The 20,773-nt window shown below is 36.9% G+C and overlaps 3 protein-coding genes across 4 annotated transcripts in view; 2 read left to right on the top strand and 1 right to left on the bottom strand.

Annotated features, from left to right (window-relative positions):
• The window catches only part of pole (polymerase (DNA directed), epsilon), a 31,220-nt gene extending 30,518 nt beyond the window's left edge, over positions 1-702 (bottom strand). Inside the window, exons 1-2 of one of the 2 annotated variants that reach the window (XM_052556345.1) lie at positions 637-702; positions 296-381 (exon numbers count right to left, since the gene is read on the bottom strand). In XM_052556345.1, coding sequence (XP_052412305.1) covers positions 296-360 — 65 coding nt within the window. In that variant the 5' untranslated portion in view covers positions 361-381; positions 637-702. Of the gene's footprint in view, positions 1-295 lie in introns of both variants that reach the window. The other variant, XM_052556344.1, reaches the window with a different exon arrangement.
• Positions 703-910: 208 nt separating this feature from the next.
• lztr1 (leucine-zipper-like transcription regulator 1) lies at positions 911-12,041 on the top strand. Its single transcript, XM_052556346.1, has 21 exons — positions 911-1,054; positions 1,253-1,466; positions 1,556-1,618; positions 1,697-1,753; positions 1,836-1,915; positions 1,992-2,100; positions 2,187-2,267; positions 2,408-2,465; positions 2,828-2,967; positions 3,280-3,481; positions 3,731-3,841; positions 3,941-4,033; positions 4,130-4,225; positions 4,584-4,767; positions 5,107-5,276; positions 5,369-5,525; positions 5,617-5,743; positions 6,200-6,349; positions 6,677-6,782; positions 8,614-8,694; positions 9,128-12,041. Exons 2-21 carry the CDS (start codon positions 1,297-1,299, stop codon positions 9,242-9,244), a joined length of 2,352 nt encoding a protein of 783 aa, XP_052412306.1. The 5' UTR covers positions 911-1,054; positions 1,253-1,296; the 3' UTR covers positions 9,245-12,041.
• A 3,753-nt stretch (positions 12,042-15,794) lies between these two features.
• Positions 15,795-16,832, top strand: cldn26 (claudin 26). The gene has a single exon (XM_052555476.1). The coding sequence runs from the start codon at positions 15,795-15,797 to the stop codon at positions 16,455-16,457; it is 663 nt and encodes a 220-aa protein (XP_052411436.1). The 3' UTR covers positions 16,458-16,832.
• Positions 16,833-20,773: the final 3,941 nt, after the last annotated feature.

Raw genomic sequence — 20,773 nt, 5'->3', positions numbered from 1 at the left:
AACAATACGTTTTAATTCAACTGGAAATATACAAATAAAAGCTACATCGATATATTAATAAAAACTATAATAGTATAAAACTAATACTAAAACAACAACATTAGGAAAATTTTAGTGCAAATTAAAAAGCTATTAAAAATGTTGACAAACAATTTCGAACATTTATCTGGCTCTAATACAGCATATACATGATAACCAAGATATATCAAAGGCATTAACGTTTATTCATTTGATTTTACACTAAATTAACATTAAGCTACATAGACTGAAATATGTTAACATTATGAACACTTACTGCTGGTTGTCCTGATCTCCACCACCTCGGTCTGCTTTAAATCGCCCACTGTTTTGTAAAACCATAGCTGACGAGAAAATCCGTCACTAAATAGAGGAGAACTAACGTAGTTAGTTAACAGCTTTACTGTAACGATACACAACTCGAGCGGTCGCCTGTCTTCAACACTTTCAACGCGAGTTAATATTAGACTTGCTGCTTGCATAAATATCACTAATGTCCTATCAATGACGATGAAACATCATAGCTCCTCATACATTTTCATACAATACGCGTTGTTACTGGTACATAGAATGCTACTGTAAATATGTATATAAATATTTCCGTTGCTCACACTTTACCTCCACCATAGAATTTTGGCGCGTTTTGTCTTGTTGCCGCGAGCTCCAGTCACTTTCCTGTTTTGATCCCGCCCCTCAAAACTTCAACCAATGAAAATGCAACCTCACGCGTACGTTATCACGTATGCTCTACGTATGCTTACTTTAATTTTTATTTAAGTACATCTAAAAATGAAAAAAAAAACTACGGTTTGGTAATAAAAGGAAATTGTAATAAATTAAAGTAAGTGCAATTTATCTTTGTGATTTTATGTTGTTGATGACGTCTAGTATGCGCTCTTCCATTCGAAGCCGCGAGTCTGCGCATGTCAGGAAGGCTCGTCTCCTCCCTCGACGTTTAGATCAGAAAAGCTGGAAGAGATGCAAATCTTATTTATATACATTTCATAATATTACTTCTTTCTACACACTGGTTGAGGTTTGATATCTCACGTTATTTTTACGATTTCTATTTAGGTTTTAGATGATTACAAACTGTGGTAGATTATCAGATATCAGTTATCGCTAACTTAGTTCGTAAACAATCATCATCTTTTGGGCAATATGATTCAGATGAACCAGAAACGGATCAAACAGTCAAACAGCTTGCATACAAATTAGATATTTTTCGTTCTAGACTTGGTCCTTCGGCTGGACTAAACCTTGTTAGATGTGAATTGGATGCCATGGTTTCCTGGAGCCATGTCTTGTAAATCCAAAGTGGCTCCCAGTGTTGAATTTGACCACAGCTGCTCTGACAGTGTTGAGTATCTGACTCTCAACTTCGGCCCTTTTGAGACCGTCCACCGTTGGAGGAGGCTGCCACCGTGTGATGAGTTTGTGGGTGCAAGGTAACTGTTTATTTATTCATTTACACCAGCTTTTCTCCATTTTTAGCTGGATGATTTCAATGGAGAAAACTGAGTTTTGTTTCTTGCAGGCGTAGCAAACACACTGTTGTGGCATACAGAGATGCCATCTACGTCTTTGGAGGAGACAATGGGTGAGGATTGTTTCCCCCTACTTTTCTCACACTCTAAAACACACAGAAGGATCTCATATGAGTGATTATCTCTTCTAGCAAGAACATGCTTAATGACTTGTTGCGGTTTGACGTGAAGGACTGCTCATGGTGTCGGTGAGTGTTGTGGGATAATTGCAAGGTCAATGTGCTTAAATATGTTTTATGTAGCCTCATATTGATTTATGTCATTAAATAGGGCATTTACGACTGGCACCCCACCAGCACCGAGATACCACCACTCTGCTGTTGTGTATGGAAGCAGCATGTTTGTGTTTGGTAGGTTTTTTAGTGTGCCTTTCAATGTCATGTTTTTCTTTCCTGGGAGTGAAATGTTTTTCTACTTGTATTTTAGGTGGCTACACTGGAGACATCTATTCAAACTCTAACTTGAAAAACAAAAATGATCTATTCGAGTACAAGTTTGCCACCGGTCAGTGGACTGAATGGAAGGTGGAGGGACGGTAAATAATTGATTCTCATAATTGTGTTATAGCCTGTCTGACACACAATATTTGTTTTTCATACTTTTTTGTATTGAATGTTCCAGTCTGGTAGCCAGATCAGCTCATGGAGCGACGGTCTATAATGACAAACTGTGGATTTTTGCTGGATATGATGGAAATGCCAGGTAAGTGTATTATTATTTGTATCTTTACACAGCTTTGAATGGCAGATATAAATATGTTGTAATTAACAAATCTATTTCAACATAAAACCAAGTTTTTTTTTTAGTTTATTATTCTGTAAACCCTTTTTTGTTTTCAACAGGCTAAATGACATGTGGACCATCAGTCTTCAGGATCGTGAGCAGGCGTTGTGGGAAGAGGTGACCATGTTTGCACAAGTTTAATTCAGAAACAGGATTCTCTTATCACACCCATTTTCACATGCATGAATGATTCTGAAGACATTATTTAATGCCTAACCCTGATAGCAATCGTAGAATTATGGCCAGTAACAGAAGAAAATGCAAACAAGACCCAGATTTTGTAAAGTTATTTGAAATCAACTGCATTATTTAAGGATTTCTTATAATGGTTAGTAATTTTATTGACATTTTGGAGCTCAGTATAATTAAATTAGGTAAAAGTATGTCTTTTTTGCAAATCAACACACACACACATATATACATATACATCTCCAAACATGGACAATGTTCTGATTTACGGTTTTCTTTGTTTCCTTTAGATTGAACAAAGTGGTGAAATCCCACCTTCCTGTTGTAACTTCCCAGTAGCGGTATGTCGGGATAAGATGTTTGTCTTCTCCGGCCAAAGTGGAGCCAAGATCACCAACAACCTCTTTCAGTTTGAATTCAAAGGCCACATGTGAGCATGGGAGAGAGGACATTGATAAATCTAATTTTATGTGTAATATGCAAACAAATTTAGTTGACGTCAAGTCACATTTATTTTGATAGCACTTTATACAATAGAGATAGATTTAAAGCAGCTTCACAGTAATAAACATAAAAAATAAAGTTATTTTGGAAGCCTTCATCAATCATGAACCAATGTCAGTTTCACCAATAAAGCAGCTCTACAGAAGAAGTGTCATTATTCAGCTCAGTTCAGTATAATATTACATAAAAAGGATCACTTTTTTTTTACATTTAAATTAGCGATGTGTTTTTTCTTCAGATGGACCCGTATTCCAACTGAGCACTTGCTGCGTGGCTCCCCTCCGCCCCCCCAGAGACGCTACGGACACACCATGGTGGCGTTTGACCGTCACCTGTATGTGTTTGGAGGGGCGGCAGACAACACCTTACCCAATGAACTGCACTGCTATGATGTAGACTCACAGACATGGGAGGTCATTCAGCCCAGCACAGACAGCGAGGTATGTTTCTAACCATATAAAACCCATGCATAGTTCATCTGAATAAATGTATATGAAATACATCTGAACAGTAGTAGCTTTGGCAGTGCCACTGAATTCATAACAACATCATAAGCATTCATGATCTAATTGTGGATGTTTAAATGTTTAGTTTATTAAGTTTCCCTGTAGTTTGGGGGGAAAGGGTTTACCTTTTGGTTTGTGGTGTGTAATCTATCATTTTTGAACTGTCGTGCTCATTTCTCTCAGATGCCAAGTGGGAGGCTGTTCCATGCAGCGGCTGTTATCCATGATGCCATGTACATCTTTGGGGGGACCGTGGACAATAATGTGCGCAGTGGAGAAATGTACAGATTTCAGGTAAGGGCTTGACCACCAGAAATACATCTGCTTCATCTAATGCAACCGAACATACTATATAAATCTAACTGGTCTTTGCTTTATTACCTTTTGTCCTAGTTTTCTTGTTATCCAAAGTGCACGCTTCATGAGGACTATGGCAAACTGTGGGAAAACCGTCAGTTCTGTGATGTAGAGTTTATCTTGGGGGAGGTTAGTTTGTTATGGAAAAAAAATATCTGATGCACACTTGGGCTACATTTTAGTGTTCGTAATAAATAGCTTTTTCTAAACCGTTTGTATTTACAGAGAGAGGAGAAGGTCCTGGGTCATATTGCCATTGTAACAGCTCGCTGTAAGTGGCTCCGGAAGAAAATTCTACAGGCAAGAGATCGACAAAAACAGGTCCATTTCATTTTCATTTCTATTTTGGATTGTAGTTATACATGCATTTAAAGGTGCACAATTATAATAAAAGGAATAATTTGAGGGCAAAAATTTGAAATAAAACATGTACACATTTACCCTAATGTCAAATTATGGTGGATTGTGTCATTATTTAGTCAAATAAATATTATTAAATGTTTATTAAATATATATTGTTTTTATTTTTTTTAACTTGCACATATTTTTTGCATTGTTTATTTATTTTTTGTTCTAAATGTTCTTTAATTTTTATGTACATTCTCTTAAGAAATGCAAATTCCTGGCCAAAACAGTTTCCTTTGGGCTAATCAGATCATGTGAACTTCTTTTTTTGTAGAAGAGTAAACTGGAATGCAATGAGGAGAGTGAGGAGTCTGGCTCAGGCAGTCAGAAGGACAGCTCTGGAAGGTCCTCGAGGGGTCCTCCTTTATTGGAAGTGTCAATCAGAGAGGCAGATGCGCAACCATTTGAGGTTTTAATGCAGTTCCTGTACACTGACAAGATACAGTACCCACGTAGAGGTAAGTTAAACTGAACAGCTGTTTATCTTCAGATTTATGGAAGCTTTGTTCTGCCACAAAAAAAGTAAAAAAACGTATTATCCCACAATTCTGACTTTTATGTTTATTTCACAATTTGGACTTTTCAGAGTTGCAAAATATAGAATTCATTACTGCAAGAAATAAGCTAGCAATTATGAGAATCATGAGATATACACTCACAAGTGTGAGAGAAAAGTTTTCAATTCCATTTTTATTTATTTTTTAGTCTATGTTGGAAACGGGCTTCCATAGGTCTTCTGTTGATTTGAGAGAGTGTCTCAGCAGGGCACTGTTTTAGTTCTTCATGTCTCTCATCAGGTCATGTCCAGGATGTGCTGTTGATCATGGACGTTTATAAACTCGCTCTGAGTTTTAAACTGTCCCGACTGGAGCAGCTTTGTGTGCAGTACATTGAAGCATCAGTTGATCTTCAAAACGTCCTGAGTGTGTGTGAAAATGCAAACAAACTTCAGCTGGACCAGCTCAAGGTAAACCTGAAGTAACACACACCTGATCACAGAAAACATCCTGGTCAGAAAGACCGATTCTCCTCTGTATCTCTATTTATTTCCACCCCCAGGAACACTGCCTGAACTTTGTGGTGAAGGAGAGTCACTTCAACCAGGTGATCATGACCAAAGAGTTTGAGCACCTTTCCACTCAGCTGATCGTGGAAATAGTGAGACGGAAACAGCAGCCTCCTCCCAGAGTCTATTCGGATCAGCCGGTGGATATAGGTAATGATAACAACATTGTCTCTTTGTCCTTTCTCTGTAAGCACTCGATCCAAAATAGGGTATATGATTTCAAAAAGTTATCTTGTTTCAGGAACATCTCTGGTTCAGGACATGAAGGCTTATCTGGAGGGGGCGGGCCATGAGTTCTGTGACATCATCCTTTTGCTAGATGGTCATCCGCGCCCTGCACATAAGGCCATACTTGCTGCTCGCTCCAGGTAATGACGATAGTCACCAGGGCCTCGGCAAAGAATCGCTTTGCATTTTAAGTATTAAAAGGATAGTTCATCCAAAAATGAGGTTCAACCAAACATTTAACAGTAGCTGTTGACTTCCACAGTATTTTCCTTTTTCCATACTATATTTTTTAGTCTTAATGTATCCGGTAAATCATGGTATAGTATTATAGCAAACATTAATACATTGAATTGGTTTAGATTTTTATGTTGATTTTTGATTCTTTTTTTGTCAGTTTTAATATTTTTCTATTATTAGTTTTTTTGTTAGTTTTAGTAATTTTAGTACTTCAGTTTAAACAAAATTTTGCCTTGACCGCTTATACTGAAATTTAGTACAAAAAAATAAATAAATATATATATATATATATATCATTACATTTTTAACTATGACTATGAATAATTTACCTGCTGATTGCTGCCTCAATTCTTTAACAGTTATTTTGAGGCCATGTTCCGCTCCTTCATGCCAGAGGACGGGCAGGTGAACATTTCTATAGGTGAGATGGTTCCTAGTACACAGGCCTTTGAGTCCATGCTGCGCTACATTTATTATGGGGACGTCAACATGCCTCCAGAGGACTCGCTGTATCCTTTTTACTGCTGCACAATGTGCACAATTTTGTGTTCTATGCAATCTCTATTTCTAGTTGCATGCACAATACATTGCTGAATTGCTTTAGATCCCCTTTTATTATTATTATTATCACATTATTATTATTATTATTATTATTATTATTATTATTATTACATATTTGAACAAATATGTGTCACATCAAATATTTGGACAAAACTGGAGATATGATCAGTGCCTCAAATAGTGTAGCTGTTAAGGAGAGGTGAGCTGTTACTTTACAATCAGCAAGAAGTGACCTTAGCTTTATCAATAAAAAAAAATCCTTAACTAGTGCACAGATACCTGTTTGCAGCACCTTATTACTATGGTTTCTCCAACAACAGACTTCAGGCTTACTGCAAGCAAAATCTAGAGATGAATGTTACTGTAGAAAATGTCTTACAGGTACATACTAACATTCCATCTTTTACTCACCATTGGATCCTCTGCAGTGAATGGGTGCCGTTTAGTCTTGTCACGGTACCAAAATTTCAGTATTCGGAACCAATACCAGTGAACATCCACGGTTCTCGGTACCAATTTCGGTACCAAAGCAAAACATGACAAAAAATATGGTAATAAAAAACAACAACTACTACATATTTTTATCACTAAAAATAAACCCAATGCCATTGTGTTTAAAGTTTTTCTACAAGTAATATAATTAAGAAAAACAGTAAACAAGTTTCACCCAAATTTAATTTGTCTTTTAATTACCGTAATGAAATTATTTTTTTGGAAAGTAAAGGGATTTACTATTAAAATTAAAACATGGAAGAAGTATTGTTTGATTTATTTCTTGAAAAAATTAAGTTTTATAAATTTTTTTCAACAGTAGTAGCAGTATCGCATACATTCTACTAAATAATAGTAATATATCTAGCACAATGCCCTTATGTAAAAAAAACTTATTTTGATGCGTTGCCATGAATACCTTTTAAACTGACACTTGTTTTAGTCAAATGAAATGGTAAAATGCTTGTGAAGTGACTCAGAACAGTTCTACTGATGTAGTTTATGTATTTATGTCCTCATTAAGACAGCAGATGCTGAAATTACTGCCAGTGTCACGCGCTTCAGTCTATGTAGTAAACAAACCATTCATTCATTCACACGGAGACGCGCAGAGCACGGATTCCTATTTCAACCAACTTTTGCAGCTTAACATTTACAGATACTGGTCCATATGGAGATTTGATTTGATTAATTTATGCTAACTTTGACAAATTCCGTGACTGTCCATATTAAAATGCAAGTTTAATTTTCATGACTGGATTTTGAGATTCAGTCTGCGTTTTCTGCTTTGTGTAAATCATAGCGTTGTATGCGTCAAGAACAGGGGTGACCGGGTACTCTGCACCACCGCTACTTAAAGAAACCTGGTGCCATCAAATTTTCATTTTTTTTAGTACCGACTTGGTACCGAAGTCCCGAGTCTTTTGACAACACTAGTGCCGTTAGAATTAGTCCAAACAGCTGAAAAAAAAAAAAACATTATCTACAAGTAATCTGCATGACTCCAGTCTATCAACTGAAGGGATACTCCACCCCAAAATTTAACACCATTTAAGATATTTTGGATGAAAACCGGGAGAATATGAGCTGAACGCAGGCAGCTTACACTCTTCTGTGTCAGCAGTGCCACAAGGATACGTTTTCCATGTGTATTTGCGCTTTGATTTGAAAGAAACCCGCACAGCCTTGTGTCGCAGCTGACACAGAAGAGCGTAAGCTGCCTGTGTTCAGCTCATTTTCTCCAAAATGGATCTAGGGTGATGTGGAGAGACACAGAGGAGGTAAACTGTTGAATAAAGTCATTATTTTTATTTACAAAAAGTATTCTCGTATCTTCATAACGTTAAGTTTGAACCACTGATGGCAGATGGACTATTCTGACGATGTCTTTCATGATTTTCTGGGCCTTGACAGTGTATTTTACTTGGCAGTCAATGGGACAGTCACAAGCCTCCCGGTTTTCATCCAAAATATCTTAAATTGTTAATAAATGACATTTTAAAATGCATTAAAATGTAAAACATCTATTTAAAATTGCAATCACATTTTTCGAAATAACTTTTTACTGTAGTTTTGATCAAAAAATTCAACCTTGGTTAGCATAAGAGACTTCTTTCGAATACAGTACATTAAATCCTATCAACTCCAGAGATTTTGAACTATATGCCATTTGATGATCATAAACAGCAGTCACATGCTATCATCCTTTCTTTATCCTTAGATCTTGGAAGCGGCTGATAAGACTCAAGCTCTGGATATGAAGAAACACTGCCTGCATATCATTGTCCATCAGTTCACCAAGGTGGGTGTGCTATTGACCACAGCTCTGAGCGTGTGCTGGCTTCCTCGCCACGGCTAAAAACACGTCACCAAGACATTCAATGCGACTTGGATATCCTCTACAAGCTGTTAAATGTATACAATACTGCAGTCATTTTTTTTGAATACCGAGATTTTTTATTATAAGGCTTGTATGTTTGATATGCATTTTAGGCCTATTCAATAGATTAAATTCACTTCAGTAGGTGTAAATTGTCCCACTTTTGGTTACACCAAACAATTGTAGCATTTTTAAATGCCAGTGATTGCCTTTTGTGAACATAATGTAATTCCCCAAACACATTTGACGTTCTGGTCTATTTTGTCCTGTTTCTTTTTGGCTGTTTATTTACGGTCTCTTGCATGGCCTGTGTTGTTTACCATTTATTTCTTTGGTTCTCCTTCCTTCCCTGAAGGTGTCCAAGCTCCCCAACCTGCGATCGCTCAGCCAACCACTACTGTTGGACATCATTGACTCGCTGGCATCCCACATATCAGACAAACAGTGCACTGAGTTGAGCTCTGACTTATAGTCTCTCCTCCCCTTTCACGTCCCATCCCATTCCTTATGGACTTTCATTTACGCTTCCGCTCCATTTCCTTCCCTTTTCATCCAACACCTCCTCCCAGCCCATATATTACTGCCTCACACCCCCACTCAATGAGATTGGGTCCTGTTTGCTGCTTAACGTTCCCCTGGATTGTGTTTACTAAATTGTGTATGAGAGACATGCTGGATGATCATAAAATTGTTAGACTAAAAAAAAGTTAGACTACGTTTATTTTTATGTGCATATATTTTGGACAAATACCTTTATTTGGTAGAGCACATCAAATCTGTCGACGACCAACGATGTTGTTTAATTAGACATCTAATTATGTGTCCCACTAAGTAAAGCTTTGAAAAAAAAATGTCCAGGTCATTTTTCATTTCAAAAAAGAAATATAGGTATATGTGACGGAGTGGCCCAGTCTTAATTTGCTGGGGTATATTTTTATCAATAGCCAAAAAAACATTGTATAGGTCAAAATTAAAATTTTTCTTTTATGCCAGAAATCATTAGGATATTGAGTAAAGATCATGTTCCATGAAGATATTATGTAAATGTCCTACTATAAATTTATCAAAACTTAATTTTTGATTAGTAATGTGCATTGCTAAGAATTCCTTTGGACGTTTGGATTTAAAGTTAATTTTCTCAATATTTAGAATTTTTTTTTTTTTTTTTGCCCCTTTCAGATGTTTAAATAGTTGTATCTCAGCCAAATATTGTTCTATCCTAACAAACCATACATCATTGGAAAGCTTATTTATTCAGCTTCTCAATTTCGAAAAAGTTACATTTAAGACTGGTTTTGTGGTCCAGGGTCACATATTGCATTAAGAAAATGAACCCATTTTAGGGCCCCATATTTTTTTTCCTTTTTTCATGACAGTTATGATTAGATTTTTTTTTTTTTTTACATTCTGATGTTTTGTTTCATAGCAAGTGACGGTTATGGTAGTGTGCAGGCAAATGTCATGAGCAGGCAACCACAGTACAACTGACCCAGGCTGGTTATCCCTTTCTGACTCCATGCTGTGACATGGATGGGCTTTTTATTAATGAGAATCATGGGATTGTACCATAGTGGTGTGTGATCTGATGGTTCAAAACTGTGGTTTAACATTTTATGAGTATCCCACCATGCATTCATTGTGTTAATGATAGTGAAATTGTTTTTAAGATGTATTTTCAGGGATTTATCGGTAACGGTAGATATTTAATATCTAATTGTTTGATATTGTCTAGCCATATAGAGTCATAATTACTGGTCCAATGATGAATATATATTAGTTGCTGAGAGAGATAATAAAAATACAAATTTGGGGCCCCAAGTCCTCCATACAGTTATGGTATCAGCAGACTTTTTATACAACATTTTTTATTTTTATTTTTTATAAAAATTTAATAATTGCACTGTGCAGAGAGAAAAACCAACCTGCAGGAGGAGTCACAGAAATCATGAAAAAAAGGTAATTTATTTTTGGTCAAATATTCACTTGAACAGTTGATATGTGGCCGTTTAAAGAGAAAAGCAGTTGGTTCCATGTGTCAAGATGATTTTTATTTCTTCCAGGAGAGGTATGTGGTTGAGATTGCACAACTTTATATCAGACTAAATATGGACTCCAAAGATATTTAAGTGTCTTATTATGAATCTAAAAGGATAATTCTTGACCTCAGCATCCCAGTTCAATTCAGTTGAACAGTTGATGGAGTGGCCTGACATCCTGCTAAATTGGTAAATGAGATTATGTACTGCTGGAAGTGAAATTGATGGGTTCGTTACATACAGGAGTATGTCGTCAGCATACAGGCTTATTTTATGTTGGTATGAATTTGACTGAATTCTGGTGATACTTTGCAATCGTCTTGCCGCTGCTACTTGCTCAAAGAGTGCAAATAATAAAGGAGATAGCGGGCATCCTTGAAGAGTATCTCTTTTTCAAGGGATATGGCTTTGAGTTTGAGGAAATTTCTTGTATGACAGATACTGCAGGAGACGTGTACAGAATTTGGATCCAGTTGATGAAATTAGTTTTGAATCCAAAGTGACACTGTAGAGAATGGATACTCTACCATGTTGCAAGCTTTTTCTGTGTCCAATAATAATGCTTTTATGAAAGGTGATTTATTTTCTGGCATGAGGTTGTGATAAGTAATTAAATTTATTAACCATCTTATGTTTTCGGAGGGATGCCTCCCTTTAATAAACCCTGTTTGATGGCTGTGTATTAGACTTGTGATGACAGTTCTAGCCTGGTTGATTTTGCTTAATTTGTATATTTACATTGATGAGTGAAATTGGCTAATAGTTGGCACGCTGTGTTAAGTCTTTATTCGGTTTTGGGATAAAAGTGATCTAAGCAGTGTTCATATAATATGGTATGTTTCCAGTTTCCAATAAATTTCTTAGGAATGGGAGAGAGGACAGAGACGGAGAGGCTAAAATTCCCTTTTTGCATTACTGTAATGAGAATGTATAAAATTATATTATGATTATGTGATTATATATGATATTTTTTCCTCAATATTTGTGATGAAATATGACCTAGACTTGATCTACTGCACTTTATGAATATGGTAGTACTTTATTTGTTCCTGAACCTTGTAGTGATTCTGTGATGCTTTTGTTATCCTGAATTATGTCAATGCTCGTTATTATGCACTTATGGCATAATATAATTATATTAGCGGATCATCACAACAGCCAATGTTAAGACTCATGTACAGTATTGTTCAAAATAATAGCAGTACAATGTGACTAACCAGAATAATCAAGGTTTTTAGTATATTTTTTATTGCTACGTGGCAAACAAGTTACCAGTAGGTTCAGTAGATTGTCAGAAAACAAACAAGACCCAGCATTGATGATATGCACGCTCTTAAGGCTGTGCAATTGGGCAATTAGTTGAAAGGGGTGTGTTCAAAAAAATAGCAGTGTCTACCTTTGACTGTACAAACTCAAAACTATTTTGTACAAACATTTTTTTTTTTCTGGGATTTAGCAATCCTGTGAATCACTAAACTAATATTTAGTTGTATGACCACAGTTTTTTAAAACTGCTTGACATCTGTGTGGCATGGAGTCAACCAACTTGTGGCACCTCTCAGCTGTTATTCCACTCCATGATTCTTTAACAACATTCCACAATTCATTCACATTTCTTGGTTTTGCTTCAGAAACAGCATTTTTGATATCACCCCACAAGTTCTCAATTGGATTAAGGTCTGGAGATTGGGCTGGCCACTCCATAACATTAATTTTGTTGGTTTGGAACCAAGACTTTGCCCGTTTACTAGTGTGTTTTGGGTCATTGTCTTGTTGAAACAACCATTTCAAGGGCATGTCCTCTTCAGCATAGGGCAACATGACCTCTTCAAGTATTTTAACATATGCAAACTGATCCATGATCCCTGGTATGCGATAAATAGGCCCAACACCATAGTAGGAGAAACATGCCCATATCATGATGCTTGCACCTCCATGCTTCACTGTCTTCACTGTGTACTGTGGCTTGAATTCAGAGTTTGGGGGTCGTCTCACAAACTGCCTGTGGCCCTTGGACCCAAAAAGAACAATTTTACTCTCATCAGTCCACAAAATGTTCCTCCACTTCTCTTTAGGCCAGTTGATGTGTTCTTTGGCAAATTGTAACCTCTTCTGCACATGCCTTTTTTTTAACAGAGGGACTTTGCGGGGGATTCTTGAAAATAGATTAGCTTCACACAGACGTCTTCTAACTGTCACAGTACTTACAGGTAACTCCAGACTGTCTTTGATCATCCTGGAGGTGATCATTGGCTGAGCCTTTGCCATTCTGGTTATTCTTCTATCCATTTTGATGGTTGTCTTCCGTTTTCTTCCACGTCTCTCTGGTTTTGCTCTCCATTTTAAGGCATTGGAGATCATTTTAGCTGAACAGCCTATCATTTTTTGCACCTCTTTATAGGTTTTCCCCTCTCTAATCAACTTTTTAATCAAAGTACGCTGTTCTTCTGAACAATGTCTTGAACGACCCATTTTCCTCAGCTTTCAAATGCATGTTCAACAAGTGTTGGCTTCATCCTTAAATAGGGGCCACCTGATTCACACCTGTTTCTTCACAAAATTGATGACCTCAGTGATTGAATGCCACACTGCTATTTTTTTGAACACACCCCTTTCAACTAATTCAACTAATTGCCCAATTGCACAGCCTTAAGAGCGTGCATATCATGAATGCTGGGTCTCATTTGTTTTCTGAGAATCTACTGAACCTACTGGTAACTTGTTTGCCAAGTAGCAATAAAAAAATATATGAAAAACCTTGATTATTCTGGTTAGTCACATTGTACTGCTATTATTTTGAACAATACTGCATGCTTTCCTGTAATCATTGAGATGTAGCCAATTGTGTTCTGTTGGCTCTGTGGGCAAAATACCTTAATAAATTGTGCAACGTCAGCAAATTGTTTTGTGGTTTTTCTTATTAATATATACTATGTAAATGACAAGAGGGAGAATGTAGACAAGATTGCATGAGGGCACTTACCATGAATGACATGCCTAGAAACAAATCTATAAGTATCTGTTCATTCATATGTGAAATGTGGTTAATAAATTAAAAATTAAATTTATGCATTTAGCAGACGCTTTTATCCAATGCGACTTACAGTGCATTCAGGCTATCAATTTTTACCTATCATGTGTTCCCGGGGAATCGAACCCCCAATCTTGCGCTTAATAACGCGGTGCTTTACCAATTGCTCTTTAAACAACTTGTGCTTTTTATCCAGTAAGAAAAGTTTTGGAGAAGAATTCAAGTAGTTGAAGCAAAATGGCTAAAATCCCAGCTCCTGTAATGTGAAGATTATTCAAATGGTATGTGTAATACTAAAAAGTCTAAATCACTGATTTCGTCAAACAATTTGGAACGAAATATAAACATTATTATCTGAAATGCTGTTTGCTGTCATTTTAAACCGAACGCCATAAAAGCTGAGCCTGAGACAGGGGTGATGAAAGAAAAATGCAAGGTTTTGGATAGCAGCACAAAGGGGATCATTCTTTTCAGAGACGCTCACATGATGCCAGGAGCTGCAACCGCACCTGGGCATCTCTCAGGCCACACAGCCTCAAAGATCAGACTTTATTATTATCTGGCATTGTTAGTGATTAAACATGTCTCGGAACATTAGCATCATTTTCGAGTTGACTGAAGAGGCCCTTTTCAGCTAGTTTTACTGTTTTGTTTTCATCAAAAGTTCAGGGTGAAATTAAAGGAATAGTTCACCCAAAAATGAAAATTTGCTGAAAATTCTGGCTGCCAAAGATATTGATGAGTTTGTTCAACAGGTTTGGAGAAATGTGGCATTATATCACTTGCTCACCAATGGATCCTCTGCAGTGAATGGGTGCCGTCAGGTAAAAACATCACAATAATCAACAAATACTACATATCACTCCAGTCCACCAATTAATGTATTGTTAAAAGTGTTTAAATAAACAACTGGAATACATTGTAACTTTAAATGGTTGCGTCTGACTAAAATAATAGTCAATAATAATGCTTTCTTCAGTGAAAAAAAGTCTATTCCCTGTTGTCCTCTCACATTAAAATCCACCTACAAATTAGTTTACTGTTAGTTACTGTTTTGGTCTGTTTTCACTTGTAAACTGTGCTTGAAAGAAAGCAATATTATTGATATTTTGAATGAACCTTCCTTTTTGGATCGTAAAACTAGTATGCAGATGTATTACTCAAGAAACTTTTCTTATTATCAATGCTGAATTTGTGACATCCTTGCTGAATAAGAGTGTTCATTCCTAAAAATAAGTCATAAGGACCCCAAATTTGAATGGTAATGTATGGAATAAGTAACTTAGGTTAAAACTTAAGGTTGTGCCACCTTTAAATCTAGTATATTATACACGAAGGGGAAGATATCCACATTTAGTGTTCAAGGACAAATAGTGAGGTATGGATGAGCTCAGCTCAGCATAGGACAAGGTGTCCGATTTCCAACCACTGATCTCCGAATATCAGAGGAGCTTCAGAGAAAAAAACTTTGGGTACATAGTGTTCTCAAAGCAGACGATCATTCATTCAGCTGTTACCCTGATACATCCTGAGTTACAACATCCTAAAACTTTTTAGTATCACTTCTGATTTATCATCAGCTACTCTTAGAAAGGAAAAAGGCTCTTTTAACACATTTCACCAGAGGTTTCTTCTAAGCTCTTTCTAATTCCTTCTTTTCTTCTACCTCCATCTCACATCTCTCAAGTCTTATTGCACTCTGTTCAGGCTTTCTGCACAGACTTAAAACTGGACATATCGTATTTCCTCTTTAAAAAGCAGTTATTGTCCTCCGTAAAGATATTCATCAGTTTGAAAAACAGTCATGCCGTTGTGAAGGGCTGCTGGATTATCAGGCAAGAACAGGTGGGTTTTTATTAAAGCAAAGGAGGAGCCAGTCCAGACTAGACGAGATGTACGGGTTGAAAAACTCAGATGAACAGAAAGACAAAGCAAGAGAACGGACAAGGGTTAACATGGTGCTGTTCACCACTAAGTTTGTCCAGAGAGTTTCACTCTTTGTGTCCTTCGGAGGTTTAGTCACAACCTTTGTTACAACCTTCCTGCCACTATGGAAGACGATGAACTCGGATCTGAATGAGATGGAGAACTGGTACGAGGGTCTCTGGCACATGTGTATCTACACAGAGGAAGTTGGCATTCACTGCAAAGCCTTCGAGTCTTTTTTAGCCCTTCCACTAGACACTTTAGCTTCACGGGTTTTCATGTGCATTTCCATCGCGACGGGATTCCTCGGTGTGGCGGCTGCTTTTTTCGGACTCCAGGGTGTTGAGATTGGAACCGGGCGGGAGAGGATGAAGAGGACGCTGCTCATCCTTGGTGGAGTGTTTATCGTTGTGTCAGGGATCACGACCCTTGCAGCTGTTTCACTAATGGCGTACATAATGGTAGTGAAGTTCTGGGATGAGAATCTTCCGGATGTGATGCCCAGATGGGAGTATGGAGAGGCCATGTTTTCTGCCTGGTTTGCTGGACTTCTGTTAGTTGTTGGAGGGGCTTTTCTTTTTGTTGCTGTTTGCATGGGCGATCATGAAGCAAAGCAGCAGAATAAAATTCTTGCTCGCAATCGAGAACAACACCCGAGAACTCAGCATTACAGAAAGACGGAAATCATATAGCTTAGATTTCATCTTAAGGCTGGAAATATTCTGTCATCTTTACAGAACAATCAAGTCAGACTTATCATGAAATGTCGAACTTGTTTTAATCAGAGTTGCAATAGCATCAGAGGAGTTACTTGCATGGTGATTAAAAAAAAAACTATATTTATTCATCCCTTTGAGAGTTAATTATACTTTAAGTAATGCTTTGGTTCTTTTACATTAGAATCAATCTCTGCAGATTTGAGAGATATCTGAGCTGATTTATTTGCACTGTTAATGCATTGGACCAAAATCTCAATTAATGTTATGCATGATTTGGAAGGATTTGGACAGAATTATTCACATTTTCAGGTTGTCGGGAAACTTTCAAAGCCCTCTTTGTAAAATAAATCAGTGGCATATTGGTACAGATTTAAAAACATTTAAAATAGTATAGTAAATATATTCTGTGCATAATCATTAAACTGAAATTAACTGAAAACAGTTTAATTGTAACAGAAATTACAATTCTGTCATTCCATCTGCTTGTGTTTTTCTGTTATGTTCCACAGAAAAAAAAAGAATTGTAAGTTTGTAAGGATGAATAATATACCAAAGCATAATGAAGTCAGTTATTGACTGAATATGTTTATGTTGAATTATTGTTAAATCAAGACAAATGTTTTACAAATTGATGGATGAATGAAGATGAATTAAATAAAAGTGTATAATCTGTTTAGACCTCACTCCAAATGCCTCCATTCTTCTGTTGTGAAGAGTTTTTGGGATAGCAAACATTGTGTAGCCTGTATAATATCCCTAATGGATATTTTGGCATCAGTTAGAACAACATTAAAACAAGTATAACGGAAATGAATGAAGACAAATAGAGAGAGACAAACCACAGCTGAAGCACAATGAATTCTTTTTTCTTGTCTAGGACAGGCAAGCTACCTTTTAGTGCTCGGCTAATCTTGCCACTGAAAGTCATCTAGCATAGAGTTCAGATAAGAGTTTCCTGTAAAACACAGAGGTCAGCGGGTACAAATGAAGAGAGGGTGTGCCTTTGGTCTGCCGTTAGTGAGCATACATCCATATACAGATTTTAAGTGTTTAATAACTGCTGATATCATCCCTTGTTAATATCTGAAAGCACATATAGTACGTTGCAGAGACAAAGGTGTTAAAGTGTGTTAAACAGCATACACTGACTAGAATCAGACTTATGTTAATTTGATGATGTTCTGTCATCATCAGTCAATTATACTGTTATAAACCTTTTATAAACCATTTAAAATTATAATCCTTTCAAACTCTCTATTTATCAAAGAAACTTAACAAAGGTAAACTAACATTTATCAATAAGCTTACTAACTTACTAACAGGTACTAACCTTATCAATCGGCAATTGTGTCCTTGAAAATGTAAAGTTATCGATCCTTCCATAGGGGTTAAAAACAGCAGGAAAAGCACATCTACAGAAAGAAGCCATTAACATTCATAACATGGAATAAGGCTAATTCATAATTCATCAGATCTGTGATCTTCTATAAAATATGCTGTGACCTGTATGTCTGGTGAAGGGAATGAGTGCCTCTGGAAATTATTTATCATGTTTGTCCTTTTATCCTTGAGGTGATGTTTTCTCAGATCTTCACCTCTAATTTTTGGTGACTTTCCTCCATTGCCAGCAGAGGGCCCCACAAGTTGATGTTCTACCAGGATCTTTGCTTTCTGATAGAGTTAAGTTTAATTGTACCTGCTGGCAGATGCTGCAGAGATGTCAGAAGACTGCAGCAAAAACAGACTGCTGGTGCAAGACTGAATCCCTAAGCAACTAATGCATTGGTTGTATTTACTGATGCCTTAATGCAATGTGACAAACAACATAGTTTTTTTTTTTTTTTTTCACATAGAGATATTTAAAACTGTTGTTTGCATCTAAATGGCATGCACAACTTTAATCAGTGAATCATCATTTCAGGTTTAGTCACAACCTCTCCTGAAATGAAGCTTCCTGTTCTCTGATCCGACAGCATATTTAATGAATATGAAATCAGAGAGGTCCCATTTTTGTGATGAGCACAGCAAAAAGGGCCTCATGACCATTTCAGCAATAATTAGACTGTATCTTCAGACATTTTTTTTCAAAGGCATCATACACGCATGATACAGAAAAGATCTAGATGTTTACATTAAAGGGTTAATACATTGAAAAATCTAAATTTGGTCATTAATAACTCACCCTCACGTCGTTCCAAACCAGTGAGACCTCCGTTTATCTTTGGAACACAGTTTAAGATATTTTAGATTTAGTCCGAGAGCTCTTATTATCTGGCTCGGCTCGGTGTTCATCTTCAGTTCTCTCTTCACAGCAGTTCAGTCAGTGTACTGTTTGAGTGAATAAATTACTCTGGGAAATATGTTTGTTTGAACTCAGAGGGAGTGTCAGACACATTAAAAAATTTTACTGCTTAAGTCATTAGTGGATTAATGCTTATTGGAGACGCGAACCGTTTAAAACGATTCAGTTTGATTTGGTGAACTGGTTCAAAAAGATCAGGTTACATCAAATGATTCGTTTGCGAACCGGATATCACAAACTGCTTTGTTTTGAACTCTCTCACAACAGACACGGAAGAGAAGACAATGCTGAATAAAGTCATAGTTTTTGCTATTTTTGGACCAAAATGTATTTTTGATGCTTCAACAAATTCTAACTGACCCTCTGATGTCACATGGATTACTTTGATGATGTTTTTCTTACCTTTCTGGACATGGACAGTATACCGTACATACAGCTTCAATGGAGGGACTGAGAGCTCTCGGACTAAATCTAAAATATCTTAAACTGGGTTCCGAAGATAAATGGAGGTCTCACTGGTTTGGAACGACATGAGGGTGAGTTATTAATGACATCATTTTTCGATGAACTAACCCTTCAAGGTTTGTTGTTAAGGTAAGTGCATAGTTGCTACAGAGGTAGATGGTTGCTAAGGTGTTCTGGGTGATTTTTAGCACATTACAGTTTTCAGTTGGTGTGCCCAGGATGATGATGGAGCTGGCAGAATCATTGGATTTCTGAAACTTCTCCAGTTACTTGAAGTTACTTGCAGTTTTTTTTTTTTTTTCGTTTTAAGCATGTTGCTACAGCAGGCAGTTGTATGTCATTCTTTAAAAAAGAAATTAAATCAATAAATACAGTTTTGTGGCTCTTTAATGTGTCGTAACAGATCACCAGTTCAGTTCAAGTGGGATGTGAACAAATAATCTTTTCCTTTTTATTAGTTAAAACAAAATGAACATGAATGAACATCAGAAGGTATCTTGTTTCAACTGCTAAAAGGTATCTTGTTTCAACCCACAGAAAGATGTCAATATACATTTTTCAAGTTCAAGTCCACCAACGTTAATTTAATGTATTGTCTGGCTAGTCTGTCGGACTAAATTAGCAGATTCACTGTTATGTTTGGTTGGATCGCCTGTCAATCAAACTCCTGGTGAAAGGTGAAATTTTCTTTTTCTCTTACCTCGGTTTAAGAGTAATGTTTTGAAGCACAGCAGTATCAGAACTGGCAAATTTGCTTGTAAAAAAACTGAAATAGGATTCGGCCATGAAAAAGCATTGTTAGTCCATTGCTATGTTGCTTGGTTGTTAGTATGTACTGTAGTATTTAGTATTGCTACGGTGTTCTAAGTTGTTGCATACTGGCCTGAGTCAGAGCACTTATTTATCATTCATTAAGTTAAAATCCTCTTAATTACAAAATTGTAGCACACCTATTTTAAATTCTTGTCCACTGCACAAAGAGTACAGGACGGGAAACCCACTCAATGTTATTCAGGGTTAAAGGTTTATTAAAATTCCTAATAGTGAAAGTCCTAGCAAGCACCAATAATGAGCGCTAATGATCTGTAGAAAGATCATCCACAGGGGCAGCATATACAGTAACGCAGCGAGACCTGAGATTTGAGCTGCTTAATCAGCAAATTAGACCCACGATGTAATACATTTGAGAGAGAACAAGTTCAATAAAACTAAGGAGAATAAAACAGATCATAGGAATAGAGTGATTTAGATAGTGGTCAACCAAAGGAACCAGACTGATAGGTTGGGGGAGTGACAAAAAAAGAGCGACAGAGGTGCAGGAGGGGGTGAAGAGCGAAAAGGAAAGTGGAGCGCTGGGTAAATTAATGCTGTGTTAGCATCCCTGAGCAACTCCATCAATACTGCATACAACTGAGTTACTGGCAAGAGTCCTGCTGCTGCAACCCCAACCTCCACCAGAGAGAGAGAGAGAGAGAGAGAGAGAGAGAGAGAGAGGGTAGGAGTGAGTAAAAAAGAAAGAAGG

This window comes from Carassius gibelio, chromosome B5, assembly GCF_023724105.1.
Source record: "Carassius gibelio isolate Cgi1373 ecotype wild population from Czech Republic chromosome B5, carGib1.2-hapl.c, whole genome shotgun sequence".
Taxonomy (NCBI): domain Eukaryota; kingdom Metazoa; phylum Chordata; class Actinopteri; order Cypriniformes; family Cyprinidae; genus Carassius; species Carassius gibelio.
This window is presented reverse-complemented; position numbering and strand designations above follow the sequence as displayed.